The sequence below is a fragment of the Suillus subaureus genome (genome assembly GCF_016647635.1).
Source record: "Suillus subaureus strain MN1 chromosome Unknown BJ212scaffold_221, whole genome shotgun sequence".
NCBI classification, from domain to species: domain Eukaryota; kingdom Fungi; phylum Basidiomycota; class Agaricomycetes; order Boletales; family Suillaceae; genus Suillus; species Suillus subaureus.
This window is the reverse complement of record NW_024538777.1, coordinates 13,661-27,390: the sequence shown is the minus strand read 5'-3', so window position 1 is coordinate 27,390 and position 13,730 is coordinate 13,661. Positions and strand designations below refer to the sequence as shown.

Here is a 13,730-nt window from a genome sequence, read left to right as displayed (position 1 = left end):
GCGTCCGACTCATGTCTTCACAACTTTCAATATATCCAATGGCGATAACGCAGTTTGATGTTACTTACCCGCACGTACATGGTGAAGCGTTACAAGAGACGCAGCTACTTGCCAAAATTAACGTTAACTTTTGAATTTGAACTTGTATATAGCGCTACATGAATCAATTGCCCTCTTACGAGTCTCGACAAGGTCCGCTTTCCTCTCCACTAATCTGACTGCCCTCATCAGGGGATATATCAGTGATAGGCAGGACTTTCGCGATATCCGGCGGAGGTTTTTTGACCCACATATCCTCACCCCCATCCCCCTCTTGATTTGATCCTTCCCTTTCTTCTTTCTCGGCCTCTCGCTATCCCGACCTCGGTGTTTGTAATGCGCAGCACTGAGCGACAACGACTCTGCCATCCTCGTCTACATTAAAAGAAACACAACCACCTTGGAACCCTTCTGTTTCTTGTTTGTCTTTTCGTTCTTCTCTGCATCTTTTGCTTTGGATCCCCTGGGTATAAAGGTAGGCTTGAATGTAGCCAGATCAACGTCTTCCACGATACCATTTGCTGCTGGTGGCTTGTCATCTGGGCCTGGTATAGACGGACCAGCTGGCGCAGAGACAACATGGGGCCCATCCACGTCATTCGTGCGATCCGTCTCCTCGTCGCTATCCTCGTCGTCACTTACAAAAATTGCTTTGAAAATATCCATCCCAGGACGTTCATACACGAGCGCATGCCCAGTCGAGCAGCATGCACCTTCAGAGCTTCTTCCTTGATTTCTTCCTTCGGCTTCTCCTCTGCCACATCCTGTCCGCCCCCTCTTCTGGCTGTGCAGGCCCGAGATGATATTTGTCCCGGGATCCAAACAAACGGTACTTGTAAACCGTCCAGCTATGGCTCCAGAAATGGGGCGGAATAACGCAGTTGATTTCAAATAATTGTTTATCTCTTTTGCGAACTCCTCGAGTATCTACTCAGGCTTCTGTACAGGTAGAATTGCGCCTAATCCAGGACTTGCGTGTGCACGCAGATAGATGGTATGAAGTCCTCCGCCACGAGTTTCTCAGATATGACGAACCCATTCAAGCTGCAAGAAATGGCAAGTAGAGAAGTGACGAGACCTCAGTCCGATACACATGTGTACTGTACGAGTATCATCTTTAAATCATCAATGTAAACCGTATAAACTTTGAAAAAACCATGTGACTACAATATTTCTATGGTCCTGATGTCCATCAAGTCTCCAACAGAACGCACGTCATTGACTTGTCCAATGATATCGTGATCTGACGCGATCCTCTTGTATTCTCCACTGCGCTGCTGCGCTAGCAAAAATGCGCTGAAAGGCTGCCCAAGGCGAACAAGCAACCGGAATGCTCGTGATTCTAGGTCAACCACATCCTGATTTACAGGATAATCACTGGACCAGTTGTCTGACGGAGAAGAGGGTGGCGTGCAATAATCCTCCTCGCTCTCCACATCATTTCCAAAGTCAGACGGCTCCACGAATTCAGGCGGTTCTGCAAAGTCAGGTAGCTCAAGGAGAGACCGATCCCAAGGACGGACAAGGACAAATTTTCGCTCAGTGGGCTTTGCCGGCCAGAACTGAACCAACGTCCCTTCGGTGGTGATAAGCAAGTCGCGAAGCCCGTCTGCCTTCACTCCATACGTGAAATGAGTTTCCGGGGCTGGACTAGTACGCATCCATCTGATTTCCCTGACATTGGATACAATACAAGGCAGGTGCAGTCTCTGTGCTGCGAAGCGAGGGGCGCTCGTGTTGTGAAGCAGGGTATAAAGGTTTGAAGCGAAATCCACAGCCACCGTCTCTCGCAGCAAAGAAACCGATGACTGAATTTCATCTTCGGGTAGGGGTGGTAGCTTGTATGGTCGAGCTTCGTATGAAGTGATGGAGGCTGGCAGACAGCTATTGAACTCTGATGATTTTCCGACCCAGTCGAGGCCAGTGATGTCACCCGACCGAGCCACAATCTCCTGCAGGAGCCGCCCGAGAGCCTTGTCCTGCTTCTCCCCATAATCTACAGGCAGGCGGACACCGAAGATGCCAAACAACGAGTATGCGATGTCTTCCTGACGCGTGGTAACGCGGGTTGACGCCCAACGGAGCCTCTCTCGGGCACCATTCATACTAGGATGGAAGGCTGCAACGGCTGGTGGGTCTATGCCCGTCGCACCCTTTAACTCCTGCATGATTGCAGCGGACTCCTTGTGGTTGGGAGTGCGATCATCAAGATAAAGAGTCCAATTGTTCTGATAAAACAGAATGACTTTGGGAGCGATAAATTCTTGAACCGTCCATCCGCGCGTGTTCCAAGCGCTCTTTACCAGTGCACCAGACTTTGACGAAGGTGGAACATCCGACAGGTAGACAATCGTGAGCGCGGAGTGGAGATACCAGATAAACATGGAGTTAACTGATTCTTGGAGTTCGACGTTGTTGCTCTTATCGATGCAGCATGTATCGCTCCATGCCCAGTTGTATCCCGCATCACGAGCAGTTTTGCAAAACGACCGCAACTTCGTCATGCCACCAACCGGATCCAACTCTGAGTCATACACGCTCTTGCATTGAATGTCTTGCAACAGCGGCTCCTTCCCTTCCCACCTGTGTGATAGCATGGCATATTGGAGATACGACATCACCACCTCTTCGATGCGCTTCATGGGGAGGTCTAGATGCGTGATTGTTGATGACACAAGCTCCTTGTAGTCTATGCTCATTTTGAAGGCGCTTATCTGCGCCTCTCAATCGCATAAGAGACCGGTGGTGGTGTCGAGTACACAGAGTGGAGCATTGTCAAGTTTGGCATCAATGACCCGTCGAATAGTACGTTCTACTTCAGAAGGTCCGAGAAACTGCTGGCGCGACTCTGGAGAAAGAGATTAACATGTCGACAAAGGTGTTATCGAAAGCTTACTTCGTGTCTCAGTGTCGGGAGCATTGTCCAATTTGGAGATCATCGTTTGGATGGTCTGGATCGCTTCATCATAGCGTCGTGCACCATGAAGCGCTGCATGCTTCAAACTGTATCCAAGATAAGAGAAAGAATCGAGTTCGATGACCTGTGTATCGCCACAATGAGCATTGGTTACCAAACAATAGATGCCAACGCACCTTCTGCGCATCAAGAAGTGCTTCCGTCCATAGCATTTTGCCTAACTTTGCCTTACTACGATTTGCAAAGAGAGTATCAGACGCAGAATTCAGGCTGATTGCCGCCGAGTATAGGTCAATAGCCCTGTCATAATCGCCCGCAGTGAGGGCGGCATTTCCGTTGGTAGTACAGAGCGCATTGCATTCTTGCTTGAAAGCTGAGTGGAATATGGGTGAGTATTGTAGTCCAGGTGATATCACGGACTCCGAACTTGCCGTTGGACCAGTCGAGGCAGCTTGCCTTCATAGATCCGTTGATGGCGCCCATCATGTATTGGTGTGCTTCAAGGGCTTCCTCAGGTTTACCTGCCGAAAGGAATGCCTGGCACCGTTTCTGGTGTGTCATGAGACACAAAGACCGGAGATCCCACCCAAAGAGCTGGACAAAGCACTCTGTTATAAAAAGTATTATGTATGCATCATCTTGACGCACCACGGTCAAGTCCTCGTATGTTTCATGCAGGTATTTCGATGAGATAACGCCTGAGTTGACAGCAGCAGTGAAGTTGTCAGTAGCTTCGTTGTGACGCGCGCCATCCAAGGCATTGATTCCGAGCTGGACGCGTAGGTATGTCTAATATGTGAGTTGCAAAGATGAGTATCGATGACCAAGCATGCCACTTACTTCCACGACGCGACGCGCGTGAGGATCGACATTGGGACAAGCAGCAGCCAGCTCTTTGATGAGTAACATTGCCCCCTCATGTTGATCTGCGTTGAAGAGGGCGATGGCCTGAAATACGCAATGAAGCAGAGAATGTGCAAAACAAATTGAAGTTACCTTGGTCAATATAAGAAAATGGTTGGTTTCTGAATCTTGGTTCGTGAACATGGATGCGACGTCGAACGCTATCCTGGCGTTCCGGACATGGCCTTTTCCGCAGAGGGCAATGCCTTTGGAGATGCAGCCCGTCAATGAGGGCCGAATACTAATGGACTATATCACGAATGAGAGTAAGCCTTTTCATAAGGGTCATGACGGGCCAGTATAACTGACCTTGATTGCATCATCGAGGGCGAGGTCCCAGGCGTATTTTCGGGACATAACGAATGAGCGATGAGCATATGAAGTACAGTCATTGGCGTCAGTGTGGATCTCTTGGGTGAGCAACTCTTCAGCGGAGTCCAGATCCCCAGTTATACATGCATCGCGGGCTGTCGTGATATCCAGTACCTGCACGAAGGATGCTCGAATTGTGTTCTGAGGATCAAAGATAGAAACTCGCCTTTGAATTAGCGTTGCTGACAGCCCACTGTGAGATCTTTTTATTCCCGCCTCCGCTGAAGATGTGCTTGCCGTCCGAGGAGAAAGCGACAGGTGTCTGCACGGATGAATGCTGGAAGATGGCGATGGTTTGTCGATCTGAGAGCCGCCAGAGACGGACTTGCTTGTCATTAGACGCAGAAGCGACGATGGTGCCAGCGGGATGAATGGCAATAGCATTGATCTTGTTGGTGTGGCCTTTCCAGGGATCACCGAGCTGCTGCCAGGTCAACAGATCCCACTCTCGTATGGTAGGATCACTGTAATTGCCTGCTGAAAGAAGACGTGTGCCATCTGGCGTCCACGCGAGTGACAAGCTGTAACCCCCAAAAGATGCGACACGTTCCCTTGTGCTTGGATTATAAACTTGGATATTCTGTCCTGTTGCGATGGCAAGAAGTTGACTGGAAGGCGAATATCGAACGCAGAAGACATAATCACCACAGTCAACTGGTTCTCCTTGCATCTGCCACGTTTTGGTACACCAAAACTTCGTCGTTTTGTCCCTTACACCAGCTGCAGTAGCCAGCACTGCATCATCCGGAGAAAAATCCACCGAGAAGATATAATCAGAGTGGGCTTTGATGGGTTGGGTGAGAGATTCCCCAGTTTCACCATGCCAGGTGATGATTTCTCCATTGCCATCACCACTTGCTATTATTTGACCATTTTGTGATACTGCCAATGCCGTCACTGCACTGCTATGCCCCTCCATCTTCTTCAACACAACACCTGTCTCCAAGTCCCAAAGACGAAGTGTCTTGTCGTGCGAGCCCGTAACCATTCGTCGCTTATCGGGGAAAACTGCGACTGCCATTACGGCATATTGATGATCCTCAAAAGTTCGAATGGGCGTGGTGCTTAGAATGACCTGTGGCATTTTACTGGAAGGGTGTCGAGCACGGTCGAGGGATTGTGGATGTCCTTCTCTAAGCTGCAGAGATACGTGTATTGTGCGTTTCTATGCTGCTTCACCACGCCAAACCTAACTCGTTTCCGTAGACGCCCAAGACACGAGGCAGTTCACCTCCGTTCCAGCAAGGATGCTCTCCACGAGTCATAACCACCTTCCTCGACTGCACTGTGTACATGTTTCCGACTCATGTCTCCACATCTTCCAGAATATATCTCCTCCATCTAATGGCGATAGCACAGTCGATGGTGATGCGCGTTACACGGGAGACTGCCTTCACCAGAGGACACATTAGGCAGGGCATTCATGATATTCGGTGGAGGCTTTTCAACTCACATATCCTCACTTCCATCCCCCTCTCGATACTTCCGTTTCTTCCTCCTCGACCTCTCGCCATCCTCGGTGTTTCTGACGCACAACAGTGAGCGACAATGACCCTCCCCCATCCTCATCTACATCAAAGGAAGCAAGCGCACCACCCTTGGAACCTTTCTATCTCTTGTTTCTCTTTTCCTTCTTCTCCGCGTCTTTTGGTTTGGATCCCCTGGGTATGAAGGTAGGCTTGAACGTAACCAGGTCAACATCTTCCACGATACCATTCGCTGGTAGTGGCTTGACATCTGGGCTTGGTTTGGACGGTGCAGGGACGGCAGGGGGCTCATCCACCTCATCGACATCATTGATACGATCCTTCTCGTCGCTATCCTCATCATTACTCACAAAAATTGCTTTAAAAATATCCATACCAGGTTGTTCATACATGTGCACATCATCCCTCTCCTCATGCCAATATTCGCAACATCGCGCTTACTACTCCCAGAGTCCCCATTCTCCACTTGCGTCGCTCCCTCCCTTGCCCCCGTGAATTCGTCTGCTGACGCTGTGCTGTGAACTCAGGCTCCGTACTGTGCGCTGACGACCCAGAGGTATCGACAGGGACTTCCAGAACCGAGTCCCTGACGCCAAAGCGCTTGCACAGCAGCCGCCCAGGCTGCCACGTACACACCTCGCGTGTCACATGCCCAGTTGAGCGGCATGCACCTTCGGGGCTTCTTCCCCCGGCTTCTCCTCTGCCACATCCATACTATCCGCCCCCTCTTCTAGCTGTGCAGCAGGCGTGTGCAGGCCCGAGATGATCCTTGTCCTGAGATCCAAACAAACAGCACTTGTAAACTGCCCAGCCGTGGCTCCAGAAACGGTGCGGAATAATGCAGCTGACTATGCATAATCGCTTATCTCTTTTGCGAACTCCTCGAGTACCTGCTCGGGCTTCTGACCGGGTGGAATTGCGCCTGAGCCAGGATTTGCATACGCGGAGATAGGCAGTGCACCTCACCTGCTTAGAGGAGTCGGCCATGAAAGGCTGAAAACCGTGGTGGGCAGCTTGGGCGAAGCGAGGTTTGGTGTGTGTGATCCTGGGAGACGTGCAGAGTGAGAGACCTGGCGAGGGATCATCCGACGTGGACAGGGGGCCAAAGCGGCTTACATCGATGTTCTTAATGCATCCTTGGTCTTTCTTGGAGATGTACTCGAAGATGGACCTGGGTTCAGAAGGGAGCCCCGCTGTCCATAGCATGTAAACATGTGAGATCTGTAGAAGATGAATTTTGTCAAACCTGGCTCGCAAATATACCTATTCTCCACTGGGCGTGCGACTGAGTATGTGACGGAGGAGGTATAACTGCGTTCTCTTTATCTTTTGAATTAGCTTTCTCCCTCTCCCAAATGTGTTTGGGATTTGGCATCCAATCTTTCGGGACATCTGGTATTAGGAAACTGGTAATTGTGAATATCCCATTGAGCAACATGCGCGTAAAAGAGCTACTGACCAAAGGTCCTTCACTGCGCATTTTTCAAATATGATGAACCCATCCAAGTTGCAAGAAATGATAAGTAAGGATGTAGTCCAATTCACATGCATATATGATACGTATACTGTACGAATATGATCTTTGAAGCATAAATGCAAACCGCTCAGAAATCCATAAACTTTAAAAGAAAAACATACGACTACAATATTTCTATGGTCCTGATGTCCATCAAGTCTCCAACAGAAACCACGTCATTGACTTGTCCAATGATATCATGATCTGACACGATCCTCTTATATTCTCCACTGCCCTGCTGCGCTAGCAAGAATGCACCGAAAGGCTGCCCAAGGCAAACAAGCAACCGGAATGCTCATGATTCTAGGTCAACCACCCCCTGATTTACAGGAGAACCACTGGACCAGGCATCTGACGGGGAAGAAGGTGGCGTGCAATAATCCTCCTCGCTCTCCATATCATGTCCAAAGTCAGACGGTCCCACAAATTTAGTCGGTTCTACAAAGTCAGGTAGCTCAAGGAGAGACCGATCCCAAGGACAGACAAGGACAAATTTTTTCTCAGTGGGCCTTGCAGGCCAGAACTGAACCAGGGTCTCTTCGGTTGTGATAAGTAAGTTGTGAAGCCCATCTGCCTTCACTCCATACGTGAACAGAGTTTCTGGTGCTGGACTGCGCACCCGTCTGACTTCCCTGACATTGAATGCAATGCAAGGCAGGTGCAGTCTCTGTGCTGCGAAGCGAGGGGCGCTCATGTTGTGAAGCAGGGTATAAAGGTTCTAAGCGAAATCAGCAGCTACCGTCTTTCGCAGCGAAGAAACCAATGACTGGATTTCATCTTCGAGTAGAGGTGGTAGCTTGCATGCTGGAGTGTCGTATGAAGTAATGGAGGCTGGTAGACAGCTATTGAACTCTGATGATTTTCCGACCCAGTCAAGGCCAGTGATGTCACCCAACTGATCCACGATCTCCTGCAGGAGCCGCCTGAGAGCCTTGTCCTGCTCCTCGCCATAATTTACAGGTAGGCGGACACCAAAGATGCCAAACAACGAGTATGCGATGTCTTCCTGACGCGTGGTAATGCGGGTTGAGGCCCAATGAAGTTTCTCTCGGGCACCATTCATACTGGGACGGAAGGCCGCAATGGCTAGTGGGTCTATGCTCGTCACGTCCTTTAACTCCTGCATGATTGCAGCGGACTCCTTGTGGTTTGGAGTACAATCATTAAGATAAAGGGTCCAATTATTCTGATAGAAGAGAATGACTTTGGGAGCGATGAATTCTTGAACCGTCCATCCACGCGTGTTCCAAGCGCTCTTTGCCAGTGCGCCAGGTTTTGACGAAGGTGGAACATCCGACAGGTAGACAATCGTGAGCGCGGAGTGAAGATACCAGATAAACATGGAGTTAACTGATTCTTGGAGTTCGACGTCATTGCTCTTATCAGTACAGCATGTATCGCTCCATGTCCAGTTATACCCCGCATCACGAGCAGTTGTGCAGAAGGACCGCAACTTTGTCATGCCACCAACTGGATCCAACTCCGAGTCATAGATGTTCTTGCCCTGGATATCCTGCAACAGCGGCTCCTTCCCTTCCCACCTGTGTGATAACGTGGCGTATTGGAGATACGACATCACCACCTCTTCGATGTGCTCCATGGGGAGTTCTCGATGCATGATTGTTGATGACACAAGCTCTTTATACTCTTCGCACGTTTTGAAAGCGCTTATCTGCGCTTCTCGATCGCATAAGAGACCGCTGGTGGTGTTGAGTACATGGAGCGGAGCATTGTCGAGTTGGGCATCAATGACCCGTCGAACAGCACGTTCGACCTCAGAGGGTCTGAGATGCTGGCACAGCTCTGGAGAAAGAGTTAAACATGTTGGCGAATGTGTTATTCAAAGGCTAACTTCGGGTCTGAACATCGGATGCATCATCCAATTTGGAGAACATCGTTTCGAAGGTCTGGATCGCTTCGTCATAGCGACGTGCACCATGAAGCGCTGCGTGCTTCAAATTGTATCCAAGATAAGACAAAGAGTCGAGTTCAAGAACCTATGCATCACGACAATGAGCACCGGTTATGAGACGACAGATGCCATCGCACCTTCTGCGCATCGAGAAGTCCTTCCATCCATAGCATCTTACCTAACTTTGCCTTACTACGATTTGCAAAGACAGCATCAAATGCAGGATCGAGGTTGACTGCTGCCGAGTAGAGGTCAATAGCCCTGTCATAATCGCCTGCAATGAGGGCGGCATCTCCATTGGCGGCACAGAGCACACTGCATTCTTGCTTGAAAGCTGAGCAAAATATGGGTGAGGACTGTAGTCTACGTGACACCACGAAATCTGGACTTGCCATTGAACCAATCGAAGCATTTCGCCTTTGCAGATTCGTCCATTGCACCCATCATGTATCGGTGTGCTTCGAGGGCTTCATCAAGTTTACCTGCCGAAAGGAATGCTTGGCACCGTTTCTGGTGGGCAGTGAGACACAAAGACTCGAGATCCCAGCCGAACAGCTGAACAAAGCACTCAGTCATGAAAAGCACTATGTATGCATCATCTTGACGCACCACAGTCAAATCCTCATATATTTGAGGTATGAATTTCGATGAGAAAGCGCCCGAGTTGACAGCAGCGGTGAAGAGGTCAGCAGCTTCGTCATGACGCGCGCCATCGAAAGCATTGATTCCGAGCTGAACGCGTAGATATGCCTAACATACGAGGTGTAAAGATCAGCATTGATCACCAAGCGTAGCCGCATGGCACTTACTTCCACAACACGACACCCGAGAAGACCAGTTTCCGGACAAGCGGCAGCTAGCTCTTTGATGAGCAACATTACTTCCTCATGTTGATCTGCATTGAAGAGGGCGATGGCCTGAAAACCGCAGTGAAACAGAGAATATGCGAGACAAATGGAATTTACCTTGATCAGGAGAAGACAATGGTTGGTTTCTGAATCTTGGTTGGTGAACATGGATGCGACGTCGAATGCTATCCTTGCCTCCCGGATGTGGCCTTTTCCGCAGAGGGCAATGCCCTTTGAGATGTAGCCTGTTAATGAGGACTGAATGCTGATGGACTATATCACGAATGAAGCAAGCTTTCAGTAAGAGGGCCATGATGGGTCAGTATAACTGACCTTGATTGCATCATCGAGGGCAAGGTCCCAGGCGTATTTTCGGGACATAACGAATGAGCGATGGGAATATGAAATATACTTGTTAGTGTCCGTGTGGATCTCTTGGGTGAGTAACTCTTGAGCGGCATCCAGGTCCCCAGCGATGCATGCATCGCGGGCTGTCGTGATATCTAAGATCTGCACGAAGGATGATCTACTTGTGGTACATGAGTCAAGAATGGAAACTTACCTTTGAATTGGGTACTGCCCACTCTGAGATCTTATTAAATTCGCCTGCGCTGAAGATATGCTTGCCGTCCGCAGAGAAAGTCACAGATTCTGGCCAGGACGAGGACTGGAAGATGGTGATGGTTCGTCGATCTGAGAGCCGCCAGAGACGGATATCACGATCGGTGTAAAAAGATGCAGAAGCAGCGAGGGTGCCAGCAGGATGAATGGCAATGGTGGTGATAACGTTGGTGTGACCTTCCCAGAGATGACCGACCTGCTTCCAAGTCGTTGTATCCCACTCTCGTATGATACCACTACGATCTGGACCTTCGCCTCCTGAAAGAATGCGTGTGCCATCGGGTGTCCACGTGCAGAGTGATGTTGCATGAGCCTTGAAAGATGCGACACACTCCTTCGTGCCCGGATTATAAATTCCGATATTCCCGAATGTTCCGATGGCAAGAAGTTCACCAGAAGGCGAATATCGAATGTGGGCCGTGCTCCCACTGGGATCAGAGTCATACTTGATTGGTTCTCCTTGCATCTGCCACGTTGTGGTACACCAAAACTTCACCGTCCTGTCCCTTGAACTAGTGGCCAGCACCGCACCATCCGGAGAAAAATCCAACGAGTTCATCCAGTCGGAGTGGGCTTTGATGGGTTGAGTGAGAGATTCCCCAGTTTCACCATGCCAGCCGATGATCTCTCCTTTTGAATCACCGCTTGCTATTATTTGACCATCTCGTGATAGCGCCAACGCCCACACCCAATTGCAATGTCCCTCCATCTTCTTCAACACAACACCTGTCTCCAAGTCCCAAAGTCGAAGTGTCTTATCCTCCGAGCCCGAAACCATTCGTCGCTTATCGGGGAAAACTACGACCGCCATTACGGCAAGCTCATGATCATCAAAAGTTCGAAGGGGTGTGGTGCTTGAAATGAGCTGTAACATTTTACTTGATGTTGAGCACGGTCGGGGGGTTGTGGGTGTCTTTCTCTAAGCTGCAGAGGTGTGTGTATTATGCGTTTTTGCTATTCATTACCCTAACCTAATTTGTTTCCTTCCATACGCCCAAGACACGAGGCAGTTCGCCTCCGTTCCGGCAAGAATGGTCCCTGGGCCTACAAGTTATAACCGCCTTGACAGCACTGTGTACATGTGTTCGATCTATGCTTTTGACCTCGAGAGAAGATCGAATTGCGGCAAGGAATAACGACAGACAGACGACGAGTAACAAACGAGTGAAACATTTAAATTACGAGAAAGAAAATTAAATGAGTGTTTTGGGTAAAAACCCGCAGGGGTTTTTCGACCGAAACAAGCCTTGTACCTCCTTGAGAAGCCTGGGCAAGAGCGAGCTGAGATACCCTGAACCTAAAGGAGCGAGACGACGCATCTAGCTTTAGCTCGGCCCCAAATTCGAAGGAGAGTCGCGACACTTACATAAATTAATCACGGAAGTGCGTAGCGCATGAAAGGCTCTAGAATTGGATGGTCCTGGAGGTAGGGTGCCAATATTACTGCATGTTTGCGAAGATACACCAGGAAGGCATCACTTTGCCAGCGCCCCATAGTTTTCACCATTTCGAAAGGAACTCCTTGCAATAAATACTCTAATGTCCCACTGATCTGTATGCTGTGCACCTTCAATGATTCTTCACCCAAATGATTGTTGGCATCTTGAAGGCACTTCATAAACTGAGTCTTCGTCAGAGGATGTAACCCAGAGTGATGTCTCCAACTGAACAATGGATCTGTGGGATTAAGCTTGTTGACGGCGAGGTGATTGGTTAGGGCTGCCTGGGGGTCTACTACACCAGACTGGGATGCCCAAAACACATCCTCTCCAGCTATAGCAACTTTGGTGTGTGGAAGACAAAATACTGTCATGCGAAGGCCTTGCTGGTCTTCTTTGGCTTGTATGTCACCCACTTTGACATGAATATTAGGGTCAAAGCCCCGCAGAGTGTTACAATCATGGTTACCCCTATCTCTTTTCTCTGTTCTTTACTTGTGTATTACATCATGACCGCGCCTTGTTGCGCCATCATTAGACTAACCCTTTACTATATCTGTATTACATCACGATCGCCATGTGCCGTCGCTAGGTGACTCATTGTCTTATCTCTGACTCGTCTTGATGACGTAGGTCTTATCTCTGACTTGACTGATGACGTATATGTGCCTACCCTAAAGTACCTACGTCTATATAAACCCGGTCATGTACTTAGATAGACTTCACTTTAATCTACTAGGTCTTACCTGACTATCCTTTGCTTAGGACCCCCAATCCTAAGTCGTCTGATAACTGATATTCAAGCCGGAGACACTCTCTCTGACTTGTCTTAAGAACCTTACATTCGTAAGGACACGATTCGGCTTCAGGCGCTACTCTTATCGAGTACCTGTTGTCGCGCCCATCCTAGTTCGCCGTAACAAAAGATTAAAGTCCACCATCGACCCTCTCCACCAGAAGAGGTTACAAACCCCAGAAGAACTCAGTGAGAGAACGAGAACGTTCCCCTGAACCAGAAACATCACTTGACCAGACGCTCAGGATGTCCACTGTCCCCAACACCCCAGAATTAAAAGCCGGAGCCCCGTCCACCTATGATGGAAGCCCTCAGCAGGCTTTACGATGGTTGTATGTGATTAAGGTGTACTTCGCACTTAATGCTACGATCTACAATACCAACAAGAAAAAGGTTATCACCGCTCTCACATATATGACAGAAGACAGTGCCATGGGATGGGCACTCACTTTCTACACCGAAGTTGACAATACCGCCACCAAGTCCTATGGAACTTTCGCAAACTTTGAAACCAAGTTCAAAGAAGCCTTCATACCAGCTGATGCCATCGGCACCGCCATGAACAAACTCAGGACGTTGAGACAGATGGGAGACCTCACCTCCTACATTGCCAGTTTCAAGACTCTGGCCGCACAAGCCAGTGTTAAGCAAGACGCCATCCTGATCACGTTCCTCAATGACAGGTTGAAGAAAGGAATCGTCAGCTCCATCTTTCAGATGGAAACCATTCCAACAGACTTCAACAAGTACGTCGCTGTGGTCGTTAGACTTGACAGCAACTATCAGAGTGGTGTCGCGTATTGATCCAATCATCAAACCACCACCAGACCATCGGGACAACGCTATGTACCCAGACCGACTATCGACTGACACGACCCGA

General features: G+C 49.3%; 3 protein-coding genes across 3 annotated transcripts; all 3 read right to left on the bottom strand.

Annotated features, from left to right (window-relative positions):
* Positions 1-1,190: 1,190 nt before the first annotated feature.
* BJ212DRAFT_1406271 (uncharacterized protein) lies at positions 1,191-1,968 on the bottom strand (the record flags this gene model as incomplete). Its single annotated transcript, XM_041337418.1, has 1 exon — positions 1,191-1,968. A coding segment is annotated over one exon (394 nt), but the record flags the coding sequence as incomplete, so codon positions are not given.
* Positions 1,969-7,193: 5,225 nt separating this feature from the next.
* On the bottom strand, positions 7,194-8,121 carry BJ212DRAFT_1406252 (uncharacterized protein). The gene has a single exon (XM_041337416.1). It carries the CDS (start codon positions 7,926-7,928, stop codon positions 7,530-7,532), a length of 399 nt encoding a protein of 132 aa, XP_041185459.1. The 5' UTR covers positions 7,929-8,121; the 3' UTR covers positions 7,194-7,529.
* BJ212DRAFT_1406253 (uncharacterized protein) lies at positions 7,359-7,526 on the bottom strand (the record flags this gene model as incomplete). The annotated part of the gene is made up of 1 exon (XM_041337417.1): positions 7,359-7,526. A coding segment is annotated over one exon (168 nt), but the record flags the coding sequence as incomplete, so codon positions are not given.
* Positions 8,122-13,730: the final 5,609 nt, after the last annotated feature.